Here is a 27,923-nt window from a genome sequence, read left to right as displayed (position 1 = left end):
ACCTTTTTTGCCGCTTTCCATTGCAACTTTTGTGAACCTATGGATTTGCAACACAAGCTGCCTCTGTATATCAATGCTCCTTAGAAGTCCTGCCAAGAAGAGTATACTTTCTTAGACCATAAGACATAGGTGCAGAATTAAGCCATTCAGCCCATCGAGTCTGCTCTGCCATTATATCATGGCTGATTTATTATCCCTCTCAACCCCAAACGTCAAAGGCTTTTTCCCCGTAGCCTTTGACGCCCTGACTAATCAGAACTGATCAATTTCTGTTTTAAATATACTTAATGACTTGGCCTCCAAAGCCATCTGTGGCAATGAATTCCACATTTTCACTATCCTCTGGCCAAATAAATTCCTCCTTATATCTGTTCTCTATTCTGAGGCTGTGGCCTCTGGTCCAAGATTTCCCCTCTATAGGAAACACCTCTCAACATCCAAATTGCCTAGGCCTTTTAATATTCAATAGATTTCAATGAGATCCTCCTCACACCCCCAGATCTTCTAATCTCCGGGAAGTACAAGTCTAGAACTATTAAAATGCTCTTTATATATTAAACTGTTCATTTCTGGAATAATCCTCACAAATCTCCTTTTTTTCCTCTCCAATGCCAGCATGTCTTTTCTTAGATAAGGAGCCTGAAACTGCTTACGATACTTCAAGTACAGTCTTATAATGCCTTGTAAAGTCACTCAGCATTACATCCTTGCTTTTATATATTAGTCCTTTTGAAGTAAATTTGCCTTCCTTATCAGCATTTTAACCTGCAATTTAACTTTTAGGGAATCCTACATGCAAACTCCCAAGATTCTTTGCCCCTCTGATTTTTGGATTCTCTCCGAATTTAGAAAATAGTCTGTACTTTAATTCCTTCTACGAAAATGTATGGCCATAAACATTGCTGCACTATATTCCATCTGTTACTTCTTTGCCCATTCTCCCAATCTGTCTTAATTCTTATGCAGATAGCCAGCTTTCTCAACATTACCTGCCTCTCCACCTATCTTCATATTGTCCTCAAAGCCATCAATTTTGTCATCCAAATTATTGACATGTAATGTGAAACAAAGTGGTACCAACACCAAACCCTGTGAAACAGCACTAGTCTTGGGCAACCAACTATAAAAGCACCAGTCATTCCCATTCTTTGCCTCCTGCCAGTCAGCCAATCTTCTGACCTCACTAGTATATTTCCTCTAATACTATGGCTCTTATCTTGTTCAGCAGCCTGATGTGAAGCACCTTGTCAAAAGCCTTTTGGAAATTCAAGCTTACAACATCCATTAATTCTTTTATCTGTTCTGCTTGTTATTTCTTCACAGCATTTCAACAGATCTGACAGGCAAAACATCCCCTTAAGGCATGGGTTCCTAATTTTTTTAATGTTATGGACCCTTATCATAAACCAATGGGTCCACAGACCCCAGGCTGGAAACCCCTGCCTTAAGGAAACCATGCTGACTTTGGCCTATTTTATCATGTGCCACCAAGAATCCTGAAAACTCATCCTTAATAATGGACTCCAACACTTCCCCAACCACTGAAGTTAGGTCATCTGGCCTATCATTTCCTTTTTTCTGTCTCCCTTTCTTGATAAAGAGTCGAGTATCTTTTGAATGTGCCAGTCCTCCGGAGCCATTCCAAAATCTAGTGATTCTACTACTGCCTCTACAATCTCTTTTGCTACCTCTTTCAGAATGCTGGTGTGTAGCTCATCTAGTCCAGGTGACATATCTACCTTCAGATCTTTCGGTTTCCCAAGCTCCTTCTCGTTAGTAAAAACGACTACAGTCGGCCCTCCTTATCTGTGAGTTCCGTATGCGCGAATTCAACCAACTGCGAATCGAGAAAACCCAGAAGTGTTCTTCCAGCACTTGTTGTTCGAGCATGTACAGACTTTTTTTCTTGTCATTATTCCCTAAACAATGCAATATCACAACTATTTTACACAGCATTTACATTGTATTAGGTAATATATGTAATCTAGAGATGGTTTAAAGTATACGTGAGGATGTGCGTGGGTTATCATGGATTGGGATCGAAAAAAATTGGATGTTCTCTTACTAAGTCGGAACAGGTACATCCAGTATTATTTAGCGTCAGTTAGTCAAACGTTTGTCTAAGTATATAGTATATATTTTATCTTTCTATGCATATAAAATGCATAAGAACGTATGTTTCAGCGCCGGGAGGATCAAAAACCCAAAACCCCAAAACCCAATAATTAAACCACTGCGTTGCTTAGTAATAAATGTAGCTTTCATCGGGGCAGGGCCTTTCTCACTTTATCCTTTAAAATTGTTCCGATCATTGACCGACGTAGACTAATGATTTTCCAATGACCAATGGTGTTTCACCTTTTCCCGATCGCTTTATTATTTCCACTTTATTTTCAATCGTGACCGTGATTATTTTCGTGAACAGAACACTGCGCATTCAGAACTGTGCTGCCGGGTCCTAATGTCCACCGCATTGAGACAGGTTGAATAAGGGACTTGAGGATTCACGTTTTTCAGTATCCGCGAGGGGTCCAAGAACCAATCCCCTGTAGATAAGGAGGGCCGACTGTACACTTACTTTTGCCCTCAGGCGGTCCTGAACTTCTAGCAAACTGCTAGTATCTCCACAATGGAGATTGATGCAAAACATAATAAGTTTATCCATCACTTTTTTGTTCCTAATTACTACCTGTCCAGCATCATTTTCCAGCATCCTTGCCTCTCTTTTACTCTTTATTTATCTGGAAAAAAAACTTTTGGTAAACATGAGATTCTGCAGATGCTGGAAATTCAGAGCAACACATATAAAATGCTGGTATAAGTCAGCAGGTCAGGGAGCAGCTATGGAAATGAATAAACAGTCAATGTTTTAAGGTGAGACCCTTTATCATGACAGGAAAGGAAGGGAGAACATTCCAGAATAAGAAGGAGTGGGGAGGAAAGGAGGTCAAGCCAGAAGGTGATAGGTGAAGCCAGGTGGGTGGGGGAGGGGGTATGAAGTAAGCTGAGAGGTGATAGGTAAGGCAAAGAGCTGGAGAAGAAGGAATCTGATAGGAGAAGAGAGTGGATCATGGAAGAAGGAAGAGGGCCACCAGGGAGTGGTGATAGACAGGTGAGATGAAGAGGTATGTTGCCAGAGTGGGTAATTGAAAAAGAGGAAAAATGGGGGAGGGAAGGAAAAAATGACCAGAAGTTAGAGAAATCAATGTTCATACTATCTAGCTGGAGGCTACCTGGAAGGAATATGAGGTGTTGCCCTTCCAAACTGAGAGTGTACTCATCGTGGTAGAAGAGGAGGCCATGGACTGATGTGTTGGAACAAGAATGCGGATAGGAATTTAAGTGTTTGGCCACTGGGAGATTTTGCATTTTGTGGATGGAGTGGAGGTACTCAACAGGACCACAAAACCGCCACAGTTATGCCATTTGCCCATCGAGTCAGCTCCGCCATTTCATCATTTTCCCTCTCAGCCCTAATCTCCTGCCTTATCCCTGTATCCTTTCATGCCCTGACTAATAAAGAATCTATCAACCTCTACTATTAACTATATCAAATGACATAGCTGCCTTTGGCAACAAATTCCAGAGATTCACAAAATGCTGGTGGAACACAGTAGGCCAGGAAGCATCTATAGGGAGAAGCGCTGTTGACATTTTGGGCCGAGACCCTTCGTCAGGACTAACTGAAAGGAAAGATACTAGGGATGCTGTCCAAGTTGCATGCCACCTTGGACAATGACTCCCATCCACTCCATAATGTACTGGTTAGGCACAGGAGTACATTCAGCCAGAGGCTCATTCCACCGAGATGTAACACTGAGCGTCATAGGAAGTCATTCCTACCTGTGGTCCTCAAACTTTACAACTCCTCCCTCGGAGTGTCAGACATCTTGTGCCAATAGGCTGGTCCTGGACTTATTTCCACTTGGCATGATTAACTTAATACTTAATTATTTATGGTTTTATATTGCTATATTTCTTCACTATTCTTGGTTGGTGCGGTTGTAATGAAACCCAACTTCCCTCGGGATCAATAAAGTATGTCTGTCTGTCTGTCTGTCTGTCTGAGAGATTTGAAAGTAGGAAGGGGAGGGGGAATGCAAAATGATAGGAGAAGACCCTTCTCACAATTCCTCCATCTCCGCCGCATCTGCTCTCAGCTCTTCATTCCAGGACGAAGATGTCTTCCTTTTTTAAACAAAGGGGCTTCCCTTCTTCCACCATCAACTCTGCTCTCAAACGCATCTCTCCCATTTCCCGCACATCTGCCCTCACCCCATCCGCCCGCCACCCCACTAGGGATAGGATTCCCCTTGTCCTCACCTACCACCCCACCAGCCTCCAGGTCCAACGTATAATTCTTCGTAACTTCCGCCACCTCCAACAGGATCCCACTACCAAGCACATCTTTCCCTCCCCCCCTTCTGCTTTCCACAGGGATTGCTCCCTACGCGACTCCCTTGTCCACTCCTGCCCCCCATCCCTTCCCACCGATCTCCCTCCTGGCACTTATCCTTGTATATGGAACAAGTGCTACACCTGCCCTTACACTTCCTCCCTCACCGCCTTTCCGGGCCCCTGACAGTCCTTCCAGGTGAAGCGACACTTCACCTGTGAGTCGGCTGGTGTGGTATACTGCGTCCGGTACTCCCAGTGTGGCCTTTTATATATTGGTGAGACCCGACGCAGACTGGGAGACCATTTCGCTGAACACCTATGCTCTGTCTGCCAGAGAAAGCAGGATCTCCCAGTGGCCACACATTTTATTTCCATGTCCCGTTCCCATTCTGATATGTCTATCCATGGTCTCCTCTACTGTCAAGATGAAGCCACACTCAGGTTGGAGGAACAACACCTTATATACTGGCTGGGTAGCCTCCAACCTGATGGCATGAACATTGACTTCCCTAACTTCCATTAATGCCACTCCTCCCCTTCTTATCCCATCCCTGACATACTAAGTTGTTTGTTTTTTTCTCTCTCTCTGCCCATCACTCTGCCTGTTCTCCATCTCCCTTTGGTGCTCCCCTGCCCCTTTCTTTCTCCCTAGGCCTCCCGTCCCATGATCCTTTCCCTTCTCCAGCTCTGTATCACTTTTGTCAATCACCTTTCCAGCTCTTAGCTTCATCCCACCCCCTCCGGTCTTCTCCTATCATTTCGCATTTCCCCCTCCCCCTCCTACTTTCAGATCTCTTTGTATCTTTCCTTTCAGTTAGTCCTGACGAAGGGTCTCGGCCTGAAATGTCGACAGTGCTTCTCCCTATAGATGCTGCCTGGCCTGCTGTGTTCCACTTTGTGTTTGTTGTTTGAATTTCCAGCATCTGCAGATTTCCTCGTGTTTGCTCTACAGATTCACCACTGTTTGGCTAAAGAAATTTATTCTCATCTTCATTCTAAAAAGGAATTCCCTCTATTCTGAGTGTGTTCTCTGATCTTTGTCTCCCCTACCATAGGAAACGTTCTTTCCACATGAACTATATTGAGGTCTTTCTACATTTGATAGGTTTAAATGAGCTCACCACTCATTCTTTTGAATTCTGGTGAATACAGGCTCAGAGCCATCAAACATTCCTCATATGACATGCCTGTCAATCGTGGTATCATTTTTGTGAATCTCCTTTGAGCCCCCTCCAATGTCTGCCTATCTTTTCTTAGATAAGTGGCCCAAATCTGTTCACAATACTCTAAGTGAGGACTCACCAGTGCTTTATAAAGCCTCAACATTACGTCTTTTCCTTTATATTTGAGGCCTCTTGAAATGAATGCTAAGATCACATTTGTCTTCCTCACCACAGACTCAACATGCATATTAACCTTTATGGAATCCTGCATGAGGACTCCCAAGTCTCTTGCAATCAGATTTTGGATTTTTCTCTCCATTTAGAAAATAGTCTACACTTTTATTTCTTGTTGATGGACCCCCAATAAAAATCGGTTCTCACCAATGTTGAGGGGTTGCATTGGGAGCACTGGATAGTGTACATGACCCCAACAGATATGCAGGTGAAGTTTTGTATCGTCTGGAAGGACTGGTTGGGGCCTTGAATGGAGGTGAGAGAATAGGTGAATGAACAGGTGTAGTACTTTGGCCATCTTCAGGGATAAGTACGAGGAGAGAGATTAGTGGGAAATGATAAACAGTCAAAGAAAGCAAGGATGGAATGATCCCTGCAGAAAGCAGAGAGTGGGAGGGGATGGGGCAGAGATAAAGATGTGTTTGGTGGTAGTGTCTTGTTGAAGATGGCAGAAGTTGCAAAGAATGATGTGTTGGATGTGAATGCTCAAGGGATGGTAGGTGAGGACAAGATGAACTCTATCCATGTTAAGGCAGCAGGAAGAGGAACGTGGATATCTGGAAAAAGCAGGAGAAGTGGGTGGAGCATAGGCCACTGGTGACCTCCCATCTCCATCGTCTTCTGTTCTGAGCCAGTTTCTCAAGGGTGGACAAGGAGTGACCCACATCTAATTTCAACCTTGATATCTTTCTTCCATGTGTTCTTTGAATTTCTCTTTTTCCAAAGTGTTATGCTTATTTTTGAGGGGAATGGCCACAGAGTGCTTTGTGCTAACTGACTGTTCACATTTCCATTTCTCCTGCAGTCATCCAGCTACTCACTTCCTGCAACTTCGGGGTGACTATTATAACTCTGATTGATTATCCCCTCACTCTGCTGTACAAGCTGAAGGTCATCCAGCTGCTGCTCCAGGTCCTGAAAATGGTCTTCAAGAAGCTGCAGTCAGATGCACTTCACACAGATGTAGTTCCCTGGAGACTTTGGGTCTCCCAGGACTAACATCTGGCATGAAGAACACACAACAGTCATTTACTACATTAGGTGCAGCAAGAGGAAAATCAAGGGTACCTTAACAGAAGCTTACCAACCCAACTCCTCTTTCAAGCCGATACTTCCTTTGAGCTAAAGTCTGACACCCCTACTCTCACCACCGGCCTACTCCCAACAAAGACTGCCCCACTTGTCTCTTCTGTACTTTTAAACAAGCATGGCCAACCTGCGAGAAACCTCATCGCCATAGTCTGCTCCTGCCGTTGATTAAGCCTTTGGAATGAGCTTTCTTAGCCTCCATAATGATCCAAAATTCATCCTCTTACAGCTCCAATTCCTTATCACAGTGGTCATAATATGATAGACTTCATCTTGCAATTTGAGAAGGAGAAGCTGAAGTCAAACATATCGGTATTACATTGGAGTAGGTGGAAGTACAGAGGCATGAGAGAGGAACTGGCCAAAATTGTTTGTAAGGGAACACTAGGCAGTGATGATGGCAGTGCAGCAATGGCTGAAATTTCTCGGAGCAATTCACAAGGTGTATTATCCCAGAGAGGAAGTATTTTAAAGGCAAGATGACGCACCTGTGGCCAACAAGAGAAGTCAAAGCGAACATATAAGCCAAAGAAAAGGCATATAATAGGTCAAAAATTAGTGGGAAGTTAGAGGATTAGAAAGCTTTTAAAAACCAACAAAAGGCAACTTAGAAAGTCATAAAGAAGGAAAAGGTAGCATATGAAGGTAAGCTAGCCAATAATATTAAAGAGGATACTAAAAGTTTCTTCAAAGAAACTTATATAAAGTGTAAAAAGAGAGGCAAGGGTAGTTACCAGACTGCTGAAAAATCAAGGACAAGGAAATGGTGGATGAACTGAAAAAGTATTTTGCATCAACCTTCACTGTGGAAGACATGCAGTGTGCCGGGCGTTCAAGCAGGTTAGGGGGCAGTAGTGTCTGAGTTGCCATTACTAGGGAGTAGGTTCTTGGGAAATTGAAAAGTCTGAAGGTAGAGCAGTCACCTGGATGAGATGGTCTACACCCCAGGCTTCTGAAAGAGGTGGCTGAAGTGATTTTGAAAGTTTTGGTTTTGATTTTTCAACAATCAATTGATTCTGGCAGGTCCTGGAGGACTGGAAAATTACAAGTATCTCTTCATTCTTCAAGAAGAGGAAGGGGCAAAATAAAGGAAATTATGGACCACTGGTTGGAAAGATATTGGAGTCGATTGTTAAGGATGTGGTTTTTGGGGGTGGGGTGGGGTACCTGGGGTCACATGATAATATAGGCTGTAGTCAGTATGCTTTCTTTGAGGGAAAATCTTACCTGACAAATCTGGTGGAATGCTTTGAAGAAAATCACGCAAGATAGACAAAGGAAAATCTGTGGATGCCATGTACTTGGATTTTCAGAAGCTCTTTGACAAGGTGCCACATATAGGAAGTATTCTAGCATGGAAAAAATAGTGGCTGATTGGCAGGAGACCAACAATGGGAATAAAAGGAGCCTTTTCTGATGACTGCCAGTGACTAGTGGTGTTCCGTAGGGGTCTATTTTGGGACCATTTCTTTTACATTATATGTTAATAATTTGGATGATGGAATTGATGGCTTTGTGGTCAGTTTTGTGGACGATATGAAGATAGATGGAGGAGCAGATAGTTTGGAGGAAGCAGAGAGGCTACAGAAGGACTTAGGCAGTTTAGGAGAATGGGCAAAGAAGTGGCAGGTGGAATACAGTGTCGGGAAGTATATGATCGTGCACTAGTAGAAAAAAATAAAACCATGGACTGTTTTATAAATGGAGACAAAAATTCAAAAATTTGAGTTGTAAAGTGACTTGTCCAGGAGTCTCTAAAGTTTAATTTACATGTTGAGTCTGTGATGAGGAAGGAAAATGCAATGTTAGCATTTATTTTGAGAGGACTAGATTATAAAAACCAGGGTGTAATATTTAGTCTTTATAAAGCAATGGTGAGGCTTCACTTGGAGTATTGTGAACATTTTGGGCCTCTGTCTAAGAAAGGACGTGCTGACATTGGAGAGGGTTCCAAGGAGGTTCACAAAAATGATTCTGGGATTGGAAGGCTTGTCATATGAGGAGCTTTTGATGGTTCTGGGCCTGTACGTACTGGAATTCAAAAGGATAAACGGCGACCTCATTGAAGCCTATTGAATGTTGAAAGGCCTTGATAGAGTGGACATGGAGAGGATGTTTCTTGTGACAGAGCTGTTGAAGACCAGAGGATACAGCCTTAGAATAGAGGGGCGTCCTTTTAGAATGGAGATGAGGAAGAATTTCTTTCACCAGAGAGTGCTGAAACTGTGGAATTTGTTGCCACGGGCAGCTGTGAATGACTGTTATTGCCAAGTCATTGGTGGAGATTAATGAATTCTTGGTTAGTCAGGGCATGAATGGACACAGGGGGAAGGCAAAACATTGGGGCTGAAAGAGAAACTGAATCAACCATGATGAAATAGTAGAGCAAACTCAATAGGTCAAATGGCCTAATTCTTCTCCTATAACTTGTGGCCTTATGGTCTTAACACGGTCTGAAAGCAGCTGCAGCTGAATATACTTCTCGCCAGGATACTGGAGGTTCTCTGCCTTCTTCGCATCCCAGGAGAGGAACATTCCACTATCCTGCCTGGCATCCTCACTGCTCTAACTGTGTAATGGGAAAGAAAGAAAGAAAGAAAGAAAAATTGAATGTAAAAATCAAACTACAGCCTTCGTCTCTCTTTGCTAAAGTCTCTATGAGCCAAAGCTTGAGCTCCCCACTCCAATTATGGCCACTCTCACAGTGTCTGTTCCTCTTAATACTGACTTTATATTGGCCTTTGGGAAGTGCCTACTTATGCACAATCCTTCATCTCTTTGGGAACTGTGGTGGACAGAATGTTCTGAATGCCCTCATTCTCTTAATTTGAACACTCTCTCCTGCTGCACAATCCAAGGTGTCCTCTTTATCTGTTGTGCACGGAATGTCTAGGCTGCCCCTGCTCTTTTTACATTTGACCTGCCAAAATGCACCACCTCATACTTGTCCAGAAGAAATTCCATCTATCATTTCTGTAGCCAAATTTCCAGCTGGTCTATATCCTTTGACAACGTTTCCTCACTATTAACAACCCTGCCAGTTTTTGTGTCATCTGCAAGCTTACTTGTGAGACCACATACATCATGAAGAACAGGCACCCCAGCATTTTTCCTTGCAGAACACGACAAGTCACAGACCTCCAGAGACCTCAAAGATGAAATTAGCTTTTTTTGTCACGTGTATATTGAAACATTGAAAAAGACAGTGAAATTTATCTTTTACTTCAATAACCATGAGGATGTGCTGGGGAAAACCCAGAATGTTGCTTTGCTTCTGGCACCAAGGTAGCATCCCCATAACTTGTTAACCCTAACCTGTACCTCTTTGAAATATGTGATGTAACTGGAGCACCTGGAGGAAACCCACATGATCATGGAGAGAACATACAAGCACCTTCTAGACAGCAGCAGAAATTGAATCTTGATCTTACAGCTCCATAAGATGATATTCCTCAAGCTTAGGTTGGGGTATCTTGGGAACTGTGTAGGAAGCCACAATTAATAGGTCAGTCTGTTAATCAACTGAACAATTAAGGTGATGGAACTAGAAACTCAGGGTCACCCTTGAAGATTGAATGGAGGTGTTCTGCAGAGTGTTCTGGTAAGAGGGGAACTTGTTGTAAGTGCTGAGTGCAGTATATTAAATTGGAAAATATGCAAGTAAATTACTGCTTCAGTTCTGCTTTTCTTCTTTTTTTTACCTATGCTTTCATTCTTATTTTTATGAATTGCCTGTTACATAAAATATTTTATGTCAGTTCATAAGTTAAGCATCCATTCAACATTTTCTCTTTTGCTACATCACTGCTGAAACAATGTTTATTGCTCTAAACTGAAGATTGTTTTTGCTTCTCTTTTTATAAGCTATTTTTCTCCAGTACATTGAGTGAAATTGTATTTTTATTATTGATTTTAATGGATAATGGGAATGCTTGTATTTTGTAAGATTTGCTTGAATTCTTAATTTGCCACTTTCTTTTATATTTAAGGAAAGAGCTTACAGACAGGTACCAATAATTAGCCAACTAGCCATTCACTTCTCATTGGATGGAAACCTATTACACAAAGATTCAGATGAAGCAAAGCGACAAATGTCTAAATGGGAAATTTCTGAAGGTATATGAATTTCTTTCTTTATAGGTTCAGTCTGCAAAAATACTTAAAATGTTTATGCTTGGGGGAACTGGACTGTAGAGTGATTTAGCATTCAGTCTATAGCATATTGATTAAATTGACAGCAGCACCCACAAAATGCTAGATGAACTTAGGAAGCCAGGTAGTGTCTATGTGAGAGAATAAACAGTCAACGATTAGGGTATATGATTCCCTGTACATTCCTCCATCTTCAACAGGATCTTTCCACTAAACACATCATTCCCTCTTCACCTCTCTCTGCTTTCCAAAGGGATTGTTCTCTACATGACTGTGTTGTCTACTTGTCACTCCCACTGATCACACTCCTGGCACTTATCCCTGCCAGCAGGACAAATACCACACTACCCCCTACACTTCCTCTATCACAACCATTCGGGGTGAGTCTTCACCTGCCAGTCTGTTGGAGTCATCTACTGGATCTGGTGCTCCTGGTACTGCCTCCTCTACATCGGGGAGATCTGGCATCGATTGGGGGATTGCTTCATTGAGCACATTCACTCCATTTGCCACAAAAGGCAGGATTTTCTGGTGTTCACTCATTCACTCATTCTGATATACCAACTATTGGAGTAGTGTCGCAGCAACAACCTTGTATTCTACGTCAGTAAGACGAAAGAGCTGATTGTGGACTTCAGAAAGGGAGAGACGAAAGAACGCATACTAATCCTCAGAGGGAGCAGAAGTGGAGAGAATAAGCAGTTTCAAGTTCCTGAGTGTCAAGATCTCTGAGGACCTAACATGGTCCCAACATGTCGATGCAGCTGTAAAGAAGACAAGACAATGACTATACTTCATTAGGAGTTTGAAGGGATTTGGTATGTCAACAAAAACACTCAAAAACCTCTATAAATGTACAGAGCTGCATCGGGTTGTAAATTTAGTTGGTTCCTTCTTGGGTACTAGCCTGCAAAGTAGCCAGGACATTTTCAAGGAGTGGTGTCTCAGAAAGGCAGCATCCATTAATAAGGACCCCCAGCACACAAGGCATGCCCTTTTCTCACTGTTACCATCAGGTAGGAGGTACAGAAGCCTGAAGGCACACACTCAGTGATTCAGGAACAGCTTCTTCCCCTTTGCATCTGATTCCTAAATGGACTTTGAACGTATGAACACTACCTCACTTTTTAAATATACTATATTATTTCTATTTTTGCATGACTTTTAATCTATTCAATATACATGTACTGTAATTGTACTTATTTATTTTTACTTGTTTTCCTTCCTTTCTATATTAAGTATTGCATTGAGCTACTCCTGCTAAATTAACAAGTTTCATGACACATGTCGGTGATAATAAACCTGATTCTGATTCTGATATGTCAGTCCATGACCTCCTCTACAGTCATGATGAGGCTGCCCTCAGTTTGGAGGAGCAGCACATCATATTCTGTCTGAGTAGCCTCCAACTTGATGGCATGAAAACCGATTTCTATAACCTCCAGTAATTTTACCCTTCCCTCTTATTTTCTATTCCACATTCTGGCTCCCCTCTTGCCCCTTGACTTCTTCTCACCTGCCTGCAGCCTCCCACTCTTGCCCCAGTTCCTTCCCTTTCTTGCATGGTCCACTGCTCTCTTCTTCAGCCTTTTACTTCTTTCATTTCTCTTCTCCTGGCTCCTCACTTCATCCCATGCACAAATTTCTCCTTCACCGGTTTCCTTATCACCAGCCATTTTGTACTCCTTCCCCTTGCCCCACCTTCTTATTCTGGCTTCTGTCCCCCATCCTTTCCAGTTCTGATGAAGGGTCTCAGCTCAAAACACCGACTGGTTGTTCCTTTTCATAGATGCTGCCTGACTTGCTGAATTCCTCCAAAATTTAGTGTGTGTGTCTGGACTTTCAGCATCTGAAGGATCTCTTTAACCTAAGATTTTTTAACCTAAGATCCTGAATAAATAAGATTAGGCACTGGTGGTATGAATTTATGAACTCCCCTAGGGGCCACTTATTCACACCACATAATTGCAATAGCTCTGTATTATTTTGTACGTTGAACTAATCATTCTCTAACTAATTACCGATGATTTTCATTCAGCTTTCCATGAGTTCTGTTTGGTGAATGGGATGGTGGATAGGGTTAATGAAGGGTGATTAGGAAGATATGGCATGGTGTAGTGTGATGTTGAACCATTGTTAAAGGTTTAGTTATCCTGTTATAAAGGCTGTTAAGATTTATTAGAGTGTTACCTGGGTTTCAGCACCTAAGTTACAGAGAAAGTTTGAACAAGTTAGGTTTTTATTCTTTGGAGTGTAGAAGGTTGAGGGGGGACTTGAGAGAGGTATTTAAAATTATGAGGGGGATAGATCGAGTTGATGTGGATAGGCTTTTCCCATTGAGAGTAGGGGAGATTCAAACAAGAGGACATGAGTTGAGAGTTAGGGGGCAAAAGTTTAGGGGTAACACGAGGGGGAATTTCTTTACTCAGAGAGTGGTAGCTGTGTGCAACGAGCTTCCAGTAGAAATGGTAGAGGCAGGTTCAATATTGTCATTTAAAGTAAAATTAGATAGGTATATGGACAGGAAAGGAACAGAGGGTTATGGGCTGAGTGCAGGTAAGTGGGACTAGGTGAGAGTAAGCGTTCAGCACAGACTAGAAGGGCCGAGATGGCCTGATTCTGTGCTGTAATTGTTAAATGGTTACAGTCGGCCCTCCATATCCGCGGAGGATTGGTTCCGGGACCCCCCTGTAGATACCAAAATTTGCGGATGCTCAGGTCCCTTGTTTAATATGTATCAGTGCAGTGGTGTTTAGGACCCAGCGGAATCCCGGACTTTATTTAACGTGTCTCCATGCGGTGAACATTAGGACCTGGCAGTGCAGCTCTGAATCCGCAGTAATCACAATCGTGATTGAAAATAAGGTGGAAGTACTAAAGCAATCGGAAAGAGGTGAAACGCCATCAGTCATTGGAAAAGCGTTAGGCTACAATCAGTCAACAATCGGAACTATTTTAATAGAGAATATGAAAAGCTCTGCTCCGATGAAAGCTACAATTATTACTAAGCAATGCAGTGGTTAATTTATTGAAATACGTATGTTTCTTAAGTGTTTTATATGCATAGAAAGGTAAAATATGTACTATATACTAAGAAAAACGTTTGACTAACTGACGCTAAATAATACCTGTTCGGACTTCAAATCCGACTTAAAGATGGATTCAGCAATGGAACTCGTTCATAACCCGGGGACTGCCTGTACTTTTAAGTCATTTCTAGATTACTTATAATACTTAATACAATGTAAATGCTATGTAAATAGTTGTTATACTGTATTGTTTAGGGAATAATGACAAGAAAAAATAGTCTGTACATGCAGAAACAACAAGTGCTGGAAGAACAGTTCCGGGTTTTCCTGATCCGCGGTTGGTTGAATCTGCGCATACGGAATCCGCAGATAAGGAGGGCCGACTGTATATGGTTATACTATACTGAACTAGATTCCGCTGTACAATAATAAAGATTCTTGAATTCATCATCTTCCATGACATGCTAAGATAGCAATTTTATTTGGATCAAAATTAGGAAGTAATTTACATTTAAAATTACGAATACTTGTTAAAATTATGTGTAATATATTGATGTAGATTTTTTATGCTGCATCAAGAAATGAAAATTTAAAATCATAACCTTTGTGAGTTTAGCTTTTGTGAAGAACCAGTGTGTAGTTGCATCCAACTGTTGAATAAATGAAGCCGTGGTCCTTGCACTATGTTTGTACAATGCTCCTTTTAAAAGTACCCCCTTAATTGGAGTGTTGAAGAGCAGAATTTACCTTAAATGGAACTGTTTTATCGGTGGTGATTATACCACAAGTCAGTGGTGTATATGTGAATTTGGTTAAAGTATCAAAAAAAGAAATAAATTCCAAATTGACCTTAAATTTATTGTTATTTCCTCTGTCTAAATCAGAAAATGAGCAATGGTTTTATGTTGTCAATATAAACTAGACCAGTTCGTTATAATCATTGAAGTTGGATGGAACTCAAGAAGTTCATGTTACCACCACTTTTGCTATTGTTATTCAAAATGTCTAGCATTACTTTGGTTTTGGAATGCCTTGATGTTTGACTTACCTCATGCTGAACTTGTGCAGTGGTGCATCACTAACTGGCAGGAAGGAAATCACATAAGTGTTGTTTAAAGGAATCAAGCAGGGAGTATTTTCAGTATTTTATGATGTGTTTTATCACTGTGGAAAATCTTGGTCTTACTGATTTGTAAACATTTTGAAAGCAACCACAGGTGTTCTCACAGAACTGTTTTAGGCCTGGAGGAGGAAACAGAACAGCATGAAAAATGCTGGAGAACCAAAGTAATCACAGTCAGGAAGAGAAGGAAGCAGACAGAATATATTTATTTGCAAAACACTTTTAGAGAGCATTATTATGAGCCAAAGTTTACTCTGCACACTCTTTCACTTTATCACTTTACAAACTAAGTCACTTACTGAAAATGACTATCTGTGTTTCTCCGAGAGACCCAAACTCCATTGTCTGCTGTTATGTTCAGCAGGTGCATTCTACCAAATGAAATGCATTTGCAAATTCTATAGGTGTGAATATTCCAGAGCAATTTTGCAGTATCAACTGCTCCTTACCCCACAGCTTTGTTATCATGAGGGATTAACTGATAATGCTGACTGTACAAGAACTGTAGTGGGACAAGATAAATAGGACTGTAAAGGAGAAACATCAGTCACCATTGTAAATAATGGAGTGAACAGTGTTTCGTTTAACTCATCCTTGCCTTCATCATATGTCAACAGCTGTAATCCTTACCACTATATTTACTATTTAGATCCAATTTTCTTTCTTCTGTCTAGCTTTTTGTAGAATACTCTCATCTTGTAATGGCATGTTTCAAAAAAAAACAAAAATAGTCCATATTGCAAACAAGATATTTGCATCTATATTCAATATTTGACAGTAATGATAATTATTAATAGTCTTGTTTACATATTTAGCTATCCCTTTTCTCCTATGAATGCTTTCAACACACTTACTGGATGTAATTGAGCTTTTATTGAGATCACTTTTGATGGACATAATGTGGTCACACATCAGGTCCATCAGAAGTAATCTCATTGAAAGACCTTGCATTTTTGTATCCCAGCACCATATACAGTGCTAATAATAGCACCAACGTCGATGGATAAAGATATTGGGTAGGCAGGGCCAAACTCATGCTACACATACAGCACTTGAGGAATTCAGCTGGTCAACCAGCTTCTGTGAAGGGAAATGGATAGATGTTTTTGGCTGAGACCCTTCATCTGGACTCACTTCACGCAATCTCTCATGGTCCCAAAACACATCCTGCACAATCAAGAAAGCTCACCAGCATCTCTACTTTCCGAGGTGGTTGAAGAGAACTGGACTATGCACGTCGATACTGACAACCTTTTGCAGAAGTGCAGTAGAGAGCATGCTAACATGCTGCATCACTGCATGGTCCAGAAATTGCACAGCAGCAGCCAGGAAGGTTCTTCAATGGGTAGTTAAAACTGCCCAGTGCACCAACCTACCCACCATCAAATACACATATAAAGAAAGGTGCCAGAAAAAGGCCAGCAATAAGAAGGGTCCCATCCACCCCGTTTGTCCCATCAGGGAGGAGGCTATGTTGCATCCACGCCAGGACTACCACACTAAACGCAGTAACCTTTTCTCAAGCGGTAAAACTGATCAACACCTCCACTCAGCAATCCACCCCTCCACACCACACCACACCACCACTACTTCATCATTTCCTGTCTGAGTCACCTTATGTACAGACACTCCTGTACCTAGTGTCACTTTATGTATGTACAATCAATCTATGTATATAAGCTACCTTGTGTATATATATTCATTGTGTGTGTATTTTTAAAAATTATTATGTTCTTTATCCTATTGTGTTTTTTTTGTGCCGCATTAGATCTGGGGTAATAATTATTTCATTCACCTTTACACTTGGGTATTGGAAATATCATTAAACAATCTTGAATCTTGAATGAATTCTAACAATCCTATGCACCTAATACATTGATATTTAGCTAATCTTCCAATACAGGGAGAGAGCTATTAAAAGATGCTGTGACTCCGCTACAGTTTTGATGGTAGAGATTAGTTTAGTGCTTATCTAGATATAAAGAACTCCATAGTATGTGTAAACTTTGATGTGTAAATTTGGAAGAAACTGTTTTCATCCAAGCTATGTGATATACACAAGCTTACAGATGGACTATTGATTGCATTTCCTATCATCATCTTTCTTTGATACACTGGGCCCCTTGAAGTCAGGATTGGAATTGTCTACAGCAGAACTGTTGTATGATTTCATACTCCAGAAAGCTTTCATCTGTGGTGATATATATTCCTCTATGTGTTTCTCTACAATCTGAAGAATTCTACTGTAGACTAGCCTGTAAATTATTCATGGTTCCTAGATTCCAGCATGAGTGAAAGGAAATAATACTGTTTTGTTGAATAGACTGGTTTTCTCTCCTCCACTTAATTGGCAGAACAAAATTTCAACCCCTTAAATGAAATGAGTGGTTAAATGTAGAATACTGAGAGAGAAGTAGCTGGTGAAAACATTTGCAATTGTTACACAAAATGCATAGGGAGAGCTAGAAGAAAAGAAGCAGTCATGGCACTTCTCCACTATTACTATTACCATGACTGAGCTTCAGCTCATTCACGTAATAGGAAATGTGCTTGCATCAAGAGAGGGCAAAGTCTACAAGTTTATTTGTCCTTTTCCTCTGGTGGCAACTTCATCTTTGAGACTTTCTACAATATATAAGCAAGTATATTGAATCTTGTGAAGAGGTGAGAAAATATAACCTTGTTTATAATAAAATTGTTGACTGTAACAGGTAGACACATGCCAAAAAGGAGTTAATGAAAATCTTTACTGAAGCTGGAGTGACTATTGACAATTGGATTTAAAAAGCACTTGCATTTGTTTTAGTAAGGCATGTTATTTCTGACCTTTGTGGAATCCAGCAGACTGTAGGTTAATGCACTTTATTTTTTTGATATATTTCAGGAGCACAGATGTGCATTCAAAACAAAGAACTTAAGACAATACAGGGCAGCACCAGGCCCTTTGGCCCATGAAGTCTGCATGAATATTAATGCCAGCTTATGTTTATCCTATCAGTTTCCATGTGATCCATATTCCTTTGTCCTCTGTTTGTTCATGCGACTTTCTAAATACCTCTTCCAAGCTGCCATTATATCTGCTTCTTCCACCTCCTCTGGCAGTGTGTTTCAGCCATCTCCTTTAAACCTTCCCTCCCTCACTTTTAAACGATGACCTCATGTATCTGACTTTCTTCAGCATGGGAAATATACTTTATTTACCTTATCTGAACCTCCCTTATTATTATATACTTCTCTCCTATTGCTCCTCAGCTCTTGATGACATCCTGCTGGAACTCTTTGGCATCTCTCTAAAGTCTTCATATCTTTCCTATAGTGTGGTAACCAGAACTACATGCAATACTCTAAATGTGGGCTAACTGAAGTTTTGCAGCAGGACTTCTTCATATTTGTACTCAAATGCCCAACTAATGAATGCAAGTATTGCTATGTCTTCTTTACCACCCTATTCTCTTGAGTTGCCTGTCTTCAAACTATGGACTTGCATCCCAGGATTTCTTTTTACATCAGAGCTTGTAAAGGTCCTGCATTTATGCAAAATTTCCTCCTGTATCTGACAACTCATTGTGTGTGTTATATTAAACTCCATCTGCCATTTCTCCACCCTGATTTATCTTCTGTTGGAAAAACAAAAATTGACTATCTTCTTCACTCTCCATAATTCCATCAATTTTCATTTCACCTGCAAACTTACTCATCAGCCCAACAGACTTTCAGTCAGAGAGCACCCTCTTACCACTACTTTGTCTTTTAAGACCAAGTGAATTTTGTACTCAACTTATCATAGATCCCAAACGAGAAAATCTGCAGATACTGGAAATCCAAGCAACACACACAAGATGCTGGAGGAATTCAGCAAGCCAGGCAGCATCTATGGAAAAGAGTAAACAGTTGATGTTTCAGGTCGAGACATTAACTGTTTAATCTTTTCCATAGTTGCTCCCTGGCTTGCTGAGTTGCTGCAGTATTTTGTGTGTGTTATCATATATCCCTTATGATTTTGTGTTCTAGACAGCATACTATGAGGGACTTTGCTAAATACTTTATGTAGGTAAAGTTTGAATGGGTATTTTGAAGACGTAATAAAGATGATTGTTGAGGGTAAAGCCCTACCCTCGTTAATTATCTTAATCACCTCAAAAAGCTCGATCAAACTTGTGAGACAGGATCTTCCCCCCACCACATAAAACCATGCTGACTTTCCCTAATAAGTCCATGCTTTACCAAATACAAGTAATTCCTGCCCCCAAGGATCCCTGAAAATCAAGAACTACAGAAGATGCTAGAAACACGCAGTAGTTCAAGGAATATCTGTCAAAAGAATTTAATATTACAGGTAAAAACCACCTGAATCAGAACTGGAAATGAAATAAAATGTGTTAGTTTAAAATTGCAGAGAAGGTGGGTGAGAAAATCTGAGCAAATATTATAGATGGGTCAAGGTTCAGGAGCATGAAGATTCGTACAGCCAGATTTGGGAACAGCTTCTTTCCAACTGTGATAAGACTGCTGAACGGATCCTGACCCGGATCTGGGCCATACCTTCCAAATATCTGGACCTGTCTTGCACTACCATACATTCACTTTTCTATTTTTCTAAATATGATTTATAATTTAAATTTTTATCGTATTTACTTCGATTTGTACTTCAGGGAACATGAAGCGCAGAATCAAATATCACTGTGATGATTGTACGCTCTGGTGTCAATTGTTTGGTGACAATAAAGTAAAGTAATTCAGCAAGTAATTCAGTACTGCTGAAATGTCTAGTTCTGACTCAGACTGAGGAGGTTGTGGAATTTGATATCGAGTTCAAAAAGCTACAACTTCCCCGAACGGAAGATCAGCTATCATTTCTCAGGTCAACATTGGACCTCATTATAACATTATATGATTTATTCTCAAATCATAAGCTGTAATGAACCAGAAAGTGCATTGTCTGGATCTGTGGCATTCAAGGCTGGCAACCCAGGTCTGTACCAGAAAACTAGGTATGACTTGTGGAGGGCTATTTCAAGGATGAAGAGACAATGTTGAACAAGGTTGGAGGCAACATTAGATGTATGACAACTCTGGCGGGATTTGCAAGAAATTACTTTCTGTAAAGCGAAACCCAATAGAATGAATGGCAGCGATGCTTCACCACCAGATGAATTCAATGCTTTCTATGCCAGTTTTGAAAGGGAGAATATATCTACAGCTGTGTAGATCCCTGCTGCACCCAGTGACCTGATGATCTCTGTCTTGGAGGTCGATGTTAGGCTATCTTTAAAGAGGGTGAACCCTCCCAAGATGGAAGGCCCTGATGGAGTACCTGGTAAGGCTCTGAAAATTTGTGCCAACCAACTAGCAGGAGTATTCAAGGACACTTTCAACCTCTCACTGCTATGGGCAGAAGTCCCCACTTGCTTCAAAAAGGCAACAATTAATCCAGTGCTTAAGAAGAATAAAGTGAATTGCCTAAATGACTATCCTCCATTAGCACTCACATCTACAGTGATGAAGTGCTTTGAGAGGTTGGTTGTGACTGGACTGAACTCCTGCCTCAGCAAGGACCTGGATCCAATGTAATTTGCCAATTGTCACAATAGGTCAATGGCAGACACAATCTCAATGGCTCTTCATCTGGCCTTAGACAATACAAACACCTATGTCAGGATGCTGTTCATTAACTTTAGCTTAGCGTTTAACACTATCATTCTCAGAGAACCTGGGCCTCGGTACTTCCCTCTGCAATTGGATCTTCAACTTCCTGACTAGAAGACCACAATCTGCGCAGACTGGTGATAATATCTCCACCTCGCTGACGATCAACACTAGTGCACCTCAGGGATGTGTGCTTAAACCACTGCTCTACTCTCTCTATGCTCATGACTGTGTGGCTAGGCATAGCTCAAATACCATCTATAAATTTGCTGATGATACATCCATTGTTAGTAGGATCTCAGATGGAGACAGGAGGGTGTACAAGAAAGAGATATGCCAACTAGTGGAGTGATGTCACAGCAACGTTCTAGCACTCAACATCAATAAAATGGAAGAGCTGATTGTAGACGTCAGAAGGAGTAAGATGAAGGAACACATACCAATCCTCATAGAGATATCAGAAGTGGAGAGAGTGAGTAGTTTCAAGTTCCTGGGTGCAGAGATCTCTGAGGACCTAACCTCATACTAACATATCGATGCAGCTACAAAGAAGGCAAGACAGCATCTATACTTCGTTAGGAGTTTGAAGAGATTTGGCATATCAACAAACACACTCAAAAACTTCTATAGAAGTACCATGGAGAACATTCTGACAGGCTGCATCACTGTCTGGTATGCAGGAGGGTGGGGGGGGGGGGGGGGGGAGAGTTACTGTGCAGGACCGAAACAAGCGGCAGAGGGTTGTAAATTTAGTCAGCTCCATCTTGGCTACCAGCCTACAAAGTACCCAGGACACCTTCAAGGAGCAGTGTCTCAGTAAGGCAGCATCCTTTATTAAGGACCCCACAGCACCCAGGGCATGCCCTTTTCTCACTGTTACCATCAGGTAGGAGGTACAGAAGCCTGAAGGCACACACTCAGCAATTCAGGAACAGTTTCTTCGCCTCTGCCATCTGATTCCTAAATGGACATTGATCCGGTAAACATTATCTCACTTTTTTAATATATATTATTTCTCATTTTGCATGACTTTTAATCTATTTTTTGTACGTATACTGTAATTGATTTACTTTTACTTTTATTTTTTTTCTTCTTTTATGTTATGCATTGCATTGAACTGCTGCTGCTGAGGTAACAAATTTCACAACACATACCGGTGATAATAAACCTGATTCTGATTCACTGTTAGGCCACTGGTCAAAGTTAAGGATGATCCAGCCTGTTAATTTATAGCTTTTCCTGCCTATTATCTAGATGAAGAACCTTTAGCAGCTTCAACGCCGACTGAAGCAATGCAGCCTGAAAATGCAAAGATAGATATAGAAGAAGACATAGAAGAGCTTCTAGATGCAAAGGTACAAGCATTTAATCTGAACAATCAACTTGCAAAGTCTTATTTAAATTTAGCTATGATAACCATATTCTGTGGTCTTGAATTAAAGCTTCTTTCTTGACAGAGCTTGAGAATGAGTTCTAACCAACTATAGATGTTAGTGTAAACTAGAGTCCCTGTTTGTCTAATTTCTATTGATGCAATTAAAATAGATTTGTATATTATCATTTGTAATGCATTTCGTTGTTTCCCCATGATGTTCTTAAAATTGATATTGGGCTTTATTGGACTTGTTACAAATATTCAAGTTAAAAAGTGTCTCATATTTTCATAGTATTGAGATGATGGAAAAGGACAATTTAGAGAACAACTATTGAATTCTTCTGATGGACTAACAAACATTTATTCTGCAACCAGTTTGAACTAATGAGTAATTACATAGATCTCAGCTGACATCTAGAAGGATGCAGAGAAGGAATATGCCAAGATGTTACCTAGATTGAGGGAATTAAATTAAGAGAAATGTTTCCACACACTCCATCTCTCTTCTCCTCTCTTCCACTGAGTGGAAGGTACAAAAGACTGAAAGTACGTAGCATCAGGCTCAAGAACAGTTTCTACCCCTCTCTTATAAGACTGTTGAATGGTTCCCTTAGATGATAAGCTGGACTCTAGACCTCACAATCTACCTTGCCATGATCTTGCCTATTATTGTTTACCTGCACTGCATTTTCTCTATGGTTGTTACTTTATTCTGTCATTGTTTACTTTGTTCTATCTCAGAGCAATGATTTGATCTGTATGAACTGCATGCAAGACAAGCTCTTCATTCTATCTTCATACAACAATAGTAAACTAATTTCAATTCCAGAATTGTTTCATAAGAATTAAGGTCATTTCTCTTAGAAAATAAAGTATTAAAAATAACAAGTGACCTCATGGAAGTTCTCCAGATGATGAGTGGTTTTGAGAGTGGAAAATAAAGTATTTGTTCTGGCAAATAAGCCAATGAACAAAGGTCATAGGATCAAAATCTTAGGTAAAAGATGAAGCAAAATCTTTTTACTAAGAGAACTATCTGGATCTGGAGATAAAAACTGTTTCATAAGTAATCTTAGAAGGGAGTTGAATAGATATTTATTAATGAAGAGCTTATGCAGTTACAGACAAATAATGTGAACCTTGAATAAGCATGGCTGTACTTACTGAGCTATCTTTGCTAAGATTTTTCTTTTATTATTTATGTACAGTATGTGCAGAACATCATTTTTAATATCCTTGATAAATTAATTTCAAGTTTATTTTGTTTGCTTTTCTAATTCTTTTGATCTAACCTTCTCATATTTCCTTTTATTTCACTTGCTGTCTGTGTACATGCACCTTTCCTTGGTTTTAGTTTGTCCTTATTTTCTGTGTTTTGCGATTTCATGCTGTCATTGATTAGTTTCTTCTTATTTTGTTTTAATGGTTTAGATTCCTTCCAGATTACAGTATGAATCAATGGATTTAGTGGCATGGTTTTGTTGAATAGCTGAGAAGGCACAAGGGGCTCTGTTTCTTTTTCTGAAGTTCTTAATTATTATTCAATACTATAACCTTTACTCTTACTTTGTTGCTCATACATGGGAAATGGATGTTGATAACAAAGCCTTCTTGAACTGCATCAACTTTATGGTGTGGGTATGGAGTTCCAAAATTTTGACCAAATATTCATACATGAGTGGAGTATTGACTGATTGGCAGAAGACAGAGAGAGGGAATAAATGGATCCTAGTCTGGCTGGCTGCCGGTTACCAGTAGCTTTCCACAGGGGTTGGTGTTGGGACTGCTGCTTTTTTATGATGTACGTCAATGATTTGGACTATGGACAATGGATTTGTGGCTAAATTTGCCGATGATACAAAGGTAGGTGGAGGAACGTTGAGGAAACGGAGACTGCAGAGAGACTTAGATAGTTTAGGGGAATGGGCAAAGAAGTGGCAAATTAAATACAATGTTGGAAAGTATATGGTCAGGCACTTTATTGGAAGAAATAAATGGGCAGACTATTATTTAGACAGGGATAGAATTCAAAGTACACAGATGCAAAGGGACTTGGGAGTCCTTGTGCAGGATACCCTAAAGGTTAACCTCCAGGTTCAGTTGGTTGTGAAGAAGGCAAATGCAATGTTGGCATTCATTTCTAGAGATATAGAATATAACAGCAGGGATGTGATGTTGAGGCTCTATAAGGCACTCGTGAGACCACATATCAAGTATCGTGTGCAGTTTTGGGCTCTTTATTTTAGAAAGGATATACTGACATTGGAGGGAGGTTCAGAGAAGGTTCACAAGGATGATTCCAGGAATGAAAGGGTTACCATATGAGAAACGTCTGGCAGCTCTTGGGCTGTATTCCTGGAGTTCAGGAGAATGAGGGGGGATCTCATAGAAACATTCCGAATGTTAAAGCGCCTGAACGGATTAGATATGGCAAAGTTATTTCCCGTGATAGTGGATTCTAGGACAAGAGGGTACAACTTCCGGATTGAAGGACATCCATTTAGAACAGAGATGCAGAGAAATTACTTCAGTCAGAGGGTGGTAAATCTGTGGAATTTGTTGCCAGAAGCGGCTGTGGAGGCCAAGTCATTGGGTGCATTAAAGGCAGAAATAGACAGGTTCTTGATTAACCACGGCATCAAAGAGTATGGGGTGAAGGCAGGGAAGTGGGGATGACTGGAGGAATTGGATCAGCCCATGATTGAATGGTGAAGCAGACTCGATGGGCCGAATAGCCAACTTCTGCTCCTGTATCTTATGGTCTTATTGTCTTATTTTCCACTCATTTTGATGGTTGAAGAAAAGTTTGCAGATGCTTCCAATGTACTCATTGCCTGAGTCTTTCGAGATGGTAGAGATTATTTCTGAAGAAGGATGAGGGTTACGAGTACTTGGAAGTAACAATGCACACTATCCTAATTTTAAAATATTTCATGTTAATGCTGAGATTACTTACCTAAAACAACAGTGGAGGTACCTTCACCAGAAGATCTTTTGCAGTTCATGAGGACAGTTTACCAATACTTCTCAGGCAATCAGTAATGGTCACCTAGGTTGCAATGTTTGTGGTACATTTCTCTGGGCACCTGGAGTTATAATTATTTTTAAACTTTATAAAAATTACTTCTAAAAGTAATTGCAATTTAGATTCAAATTAATCATTTTTATTGCATTGACAGAGATGAAATACAGTCTTTTTATGTTTATATTTATTGGTTATTCTGCAGGCAATGGATGAGGAAGAAGAAAGGGAAATAGTTAAACCTAAGCAAGAACGAAAAATTCCCAACCAGTTCAACTTTAGTGAAAGGGCTTCACAGACTTTCAACAATCCAATGAGGGTAAAATAGTATCATTTTATTTATTTATTTATTTATTTAAATTAGGTTTTTTATACATTTTCTACATCGTTACAGATAAAAAAACCAGATCGAAATGAAGAACATTAATACAGTGCAAAAATAAACATACAGTAATAATATAATATAAAAGATAATTGAGAAAGCACCCAAATTGAAGATATGTAAAATTAGTATCCTCCCCAAGCCCCGCAACAACAAAGAACTCCAGACCAACCACAACACAATATAGAGAGTATAAATCAGGACATTCAAACCCCCAAAACTGTAAATACACTTAGCAACAGAAGATATTAATGCCTACTACCAAAAAAAAAGGAGCTGAAAGCAAGGGACCGGAAAAAAAATCCTTAGTTAAGAGGAAGGTTATGAAAGTACTCAATAAAAGGTCCCCAGACCAAATGGAACTTTGTATCCGAAGTAAGAACTGAATAATGAATTTTTTCAAGATCTAAGCAGGACATAATATCATTAAGCCATTGACCATGCATGGGCGGGGCAACATCTCTCCATCTAAGGAGGATTAAACGTCTAGCCAGGAGAGAAGTAAAAGATAATATTCGACACTTAGTCGAACTCAGACGTAAATCTGTCTCACCCAAAAAACCAAACAAAGCAATTAAAGGGTTAAGTTCTAGGTGGTGATTCAGAATATAGGATAACGTTATGAAGACATCTTTCCAAAATTTCTCCAAGCTAGGACAAAACCAGTACATATGAATGAGAGAGGCCTCGCCCCTTTTGTATTTATCACAGAGAGGGCTAATGTTAGGGTAAAATTGAGATAGTTTAGATTTAGACATATGGGCTCTATGAACAATCTTAAACTGTAAAAGGCAATGGCGAGCACAAAGAGAGGTTGAATTAACCGATTTGAGAATCGAGTCCCAAGTTTCATCAGAAAAGGAGATATTTAAATCATGCTCCCAAGCCATTCTAATTTTATCCACAGGGGCACGCCGTAAGGATGCTAATTTATCACGAATAAATGATATTAAACCTTTACCTAGTGGATTAATAGAAAGAAATAAATCCATAACATTTTTCTCAGGCATTTCAGGAAAGTTAGGAATTAAAGGATTAATAAAGTGTCTAATTTGGAGATATCTAAAAAAATGAGCATTGGGGAGATTGAACTTAGCAGAGAGCTGTTGAAAAGATGCAAAGCGATTATCAATAAAAAGATCTTCAAAATGTCTAATGCCCTTCCTATACCAATCATGGAATGCTGAATCATACGTAGTAGGTAAAAAAAGGTGATTATGTAAGATAGGGCTAGAAAAGGAAAAACCATAGAAACCATAAAATTTCCTAAACTGAGCCCATATACGCAAAGTGTGTCTAACAAGAGGATTAACAATTAATCTGGACAAACTACTAGGGAGTACAGAGCCAAGAAGTGCAGAGATAGATAAATCTCAACTCCATTGCCACCCAATTAGGGCACTCAGGTTGGCCATGGAAAAAAGACCAAAAGGTAGCACAACGTATATTGGCTGCCCAATAGTATAAACGAAAGTTAGGTAAAGCCATGCCACCCTCTTTTTTAGATTTTTGGAGATAAACTTTATTAATTCTAGAGCGCTTATTCTTCCACAGATATGACAAAATAATAGAGTCTAAGGAATCAAAAAAAGATTCAGGAATAAAAATTGGGATTATTTGAAATAAATATAAAAGCTTAGGGAGAACGTACATTTTAACAACATTAATACGACCTACCAAAGGCATAGATAGAGGAGACCATTGTAACAGACTCTGTTTTATAGTATATGAAAGATTGGCAAAATTTTCACGAAAGAGATCTTTAAACTTCCTTGTGACTGTAATCCCAAGATAAGTAAATTGATTATGAACTACTTTAAAAGGGAGATCACGAAATGTTAATTCTTGTGCTTCTTTATTAATTGGGAAAAGTTCGCTCTTATGTAAATTAAGTTTATAGCCAGAGAACTGGCTAAACTGATCAAGAAGTGAAAACGTTGGAGGTAAGGATGTAGACGGATTTGAAAGAAAAAGTAATAAGTCATCAGCATAAAGAGAAACTTTATGCCCAACACCCCCTCTCCAAATCCCGGTCAATTCAGGACAATTTCGAAACGCTCACCAAAGATTCTATAGCCAAGTCAAAGAGAAAGGGACTTAAAGGGCATCCTTGACGGGTGCCACGTTTGAGGTAAAATAACTGGGATTTCTGAAAATTAGTCAAAACAGAGGCAGTAGGACACAAATAGAGCAATTTGATCCAAGACATAAAACTTTGACCAAAGTCAAATTTTTCTAAAACTGCAAAAAGGTAGTTCCACTCTATACGATCAAATGCTTTCTCTGCATCGAGGGAAATAACACATTCAG

General features: G+C 40.1%; 1 protein-coding gene across 1 annotated transcript in view; it reads left to right on the top strand.

The window, feature by feature from the left end:
- The window catches only part of dnai1.2 (dynein, axonemal, intermediate chain 1, paralog 2), a 149,686-nt gene that overhangs the window by 17,048 nt on the left and 104,715 nt on the right, over positions 1-27,923 (top strand). The window contains exons 6-8 of the mRNA XM_059989591.1: positions 10,874-11,000; positions 22,089-22,189; positions 25,437-25,550. Of these exons, the coding sequence (XP_059845574.1) occupies positions 10,874-11,000; positions 22,089-22,189; positions 25,437-25,550 (342 nt within the window). The remainder of the gene's footprint in view (positions 1-10,873; positions 11,001-22,088; positions 22,190-25,436; positions 25,551-27,923) is intronic.

Source organism: Hypanus sabinus, chromosome 14, assembly GCF_030144855.1.
Source record: "Hypanus sabinus isolate sHypSab1 chromosome 14, sHypSab1.hap1, whole genome shotgun sequence".
NCBI classification, from domain to species: Eukaryota; Metazoa; Chordata; class Chondrichthyes; order Myliobatiformes; family Dasyatidae; genus Hypanus; species Hypanus sabinus.
The sequence above is the reverse complement of the archived record's forward strand: the minus strand, read 5'-3'. Positions and strand labels throughout refer to the sequence as shown.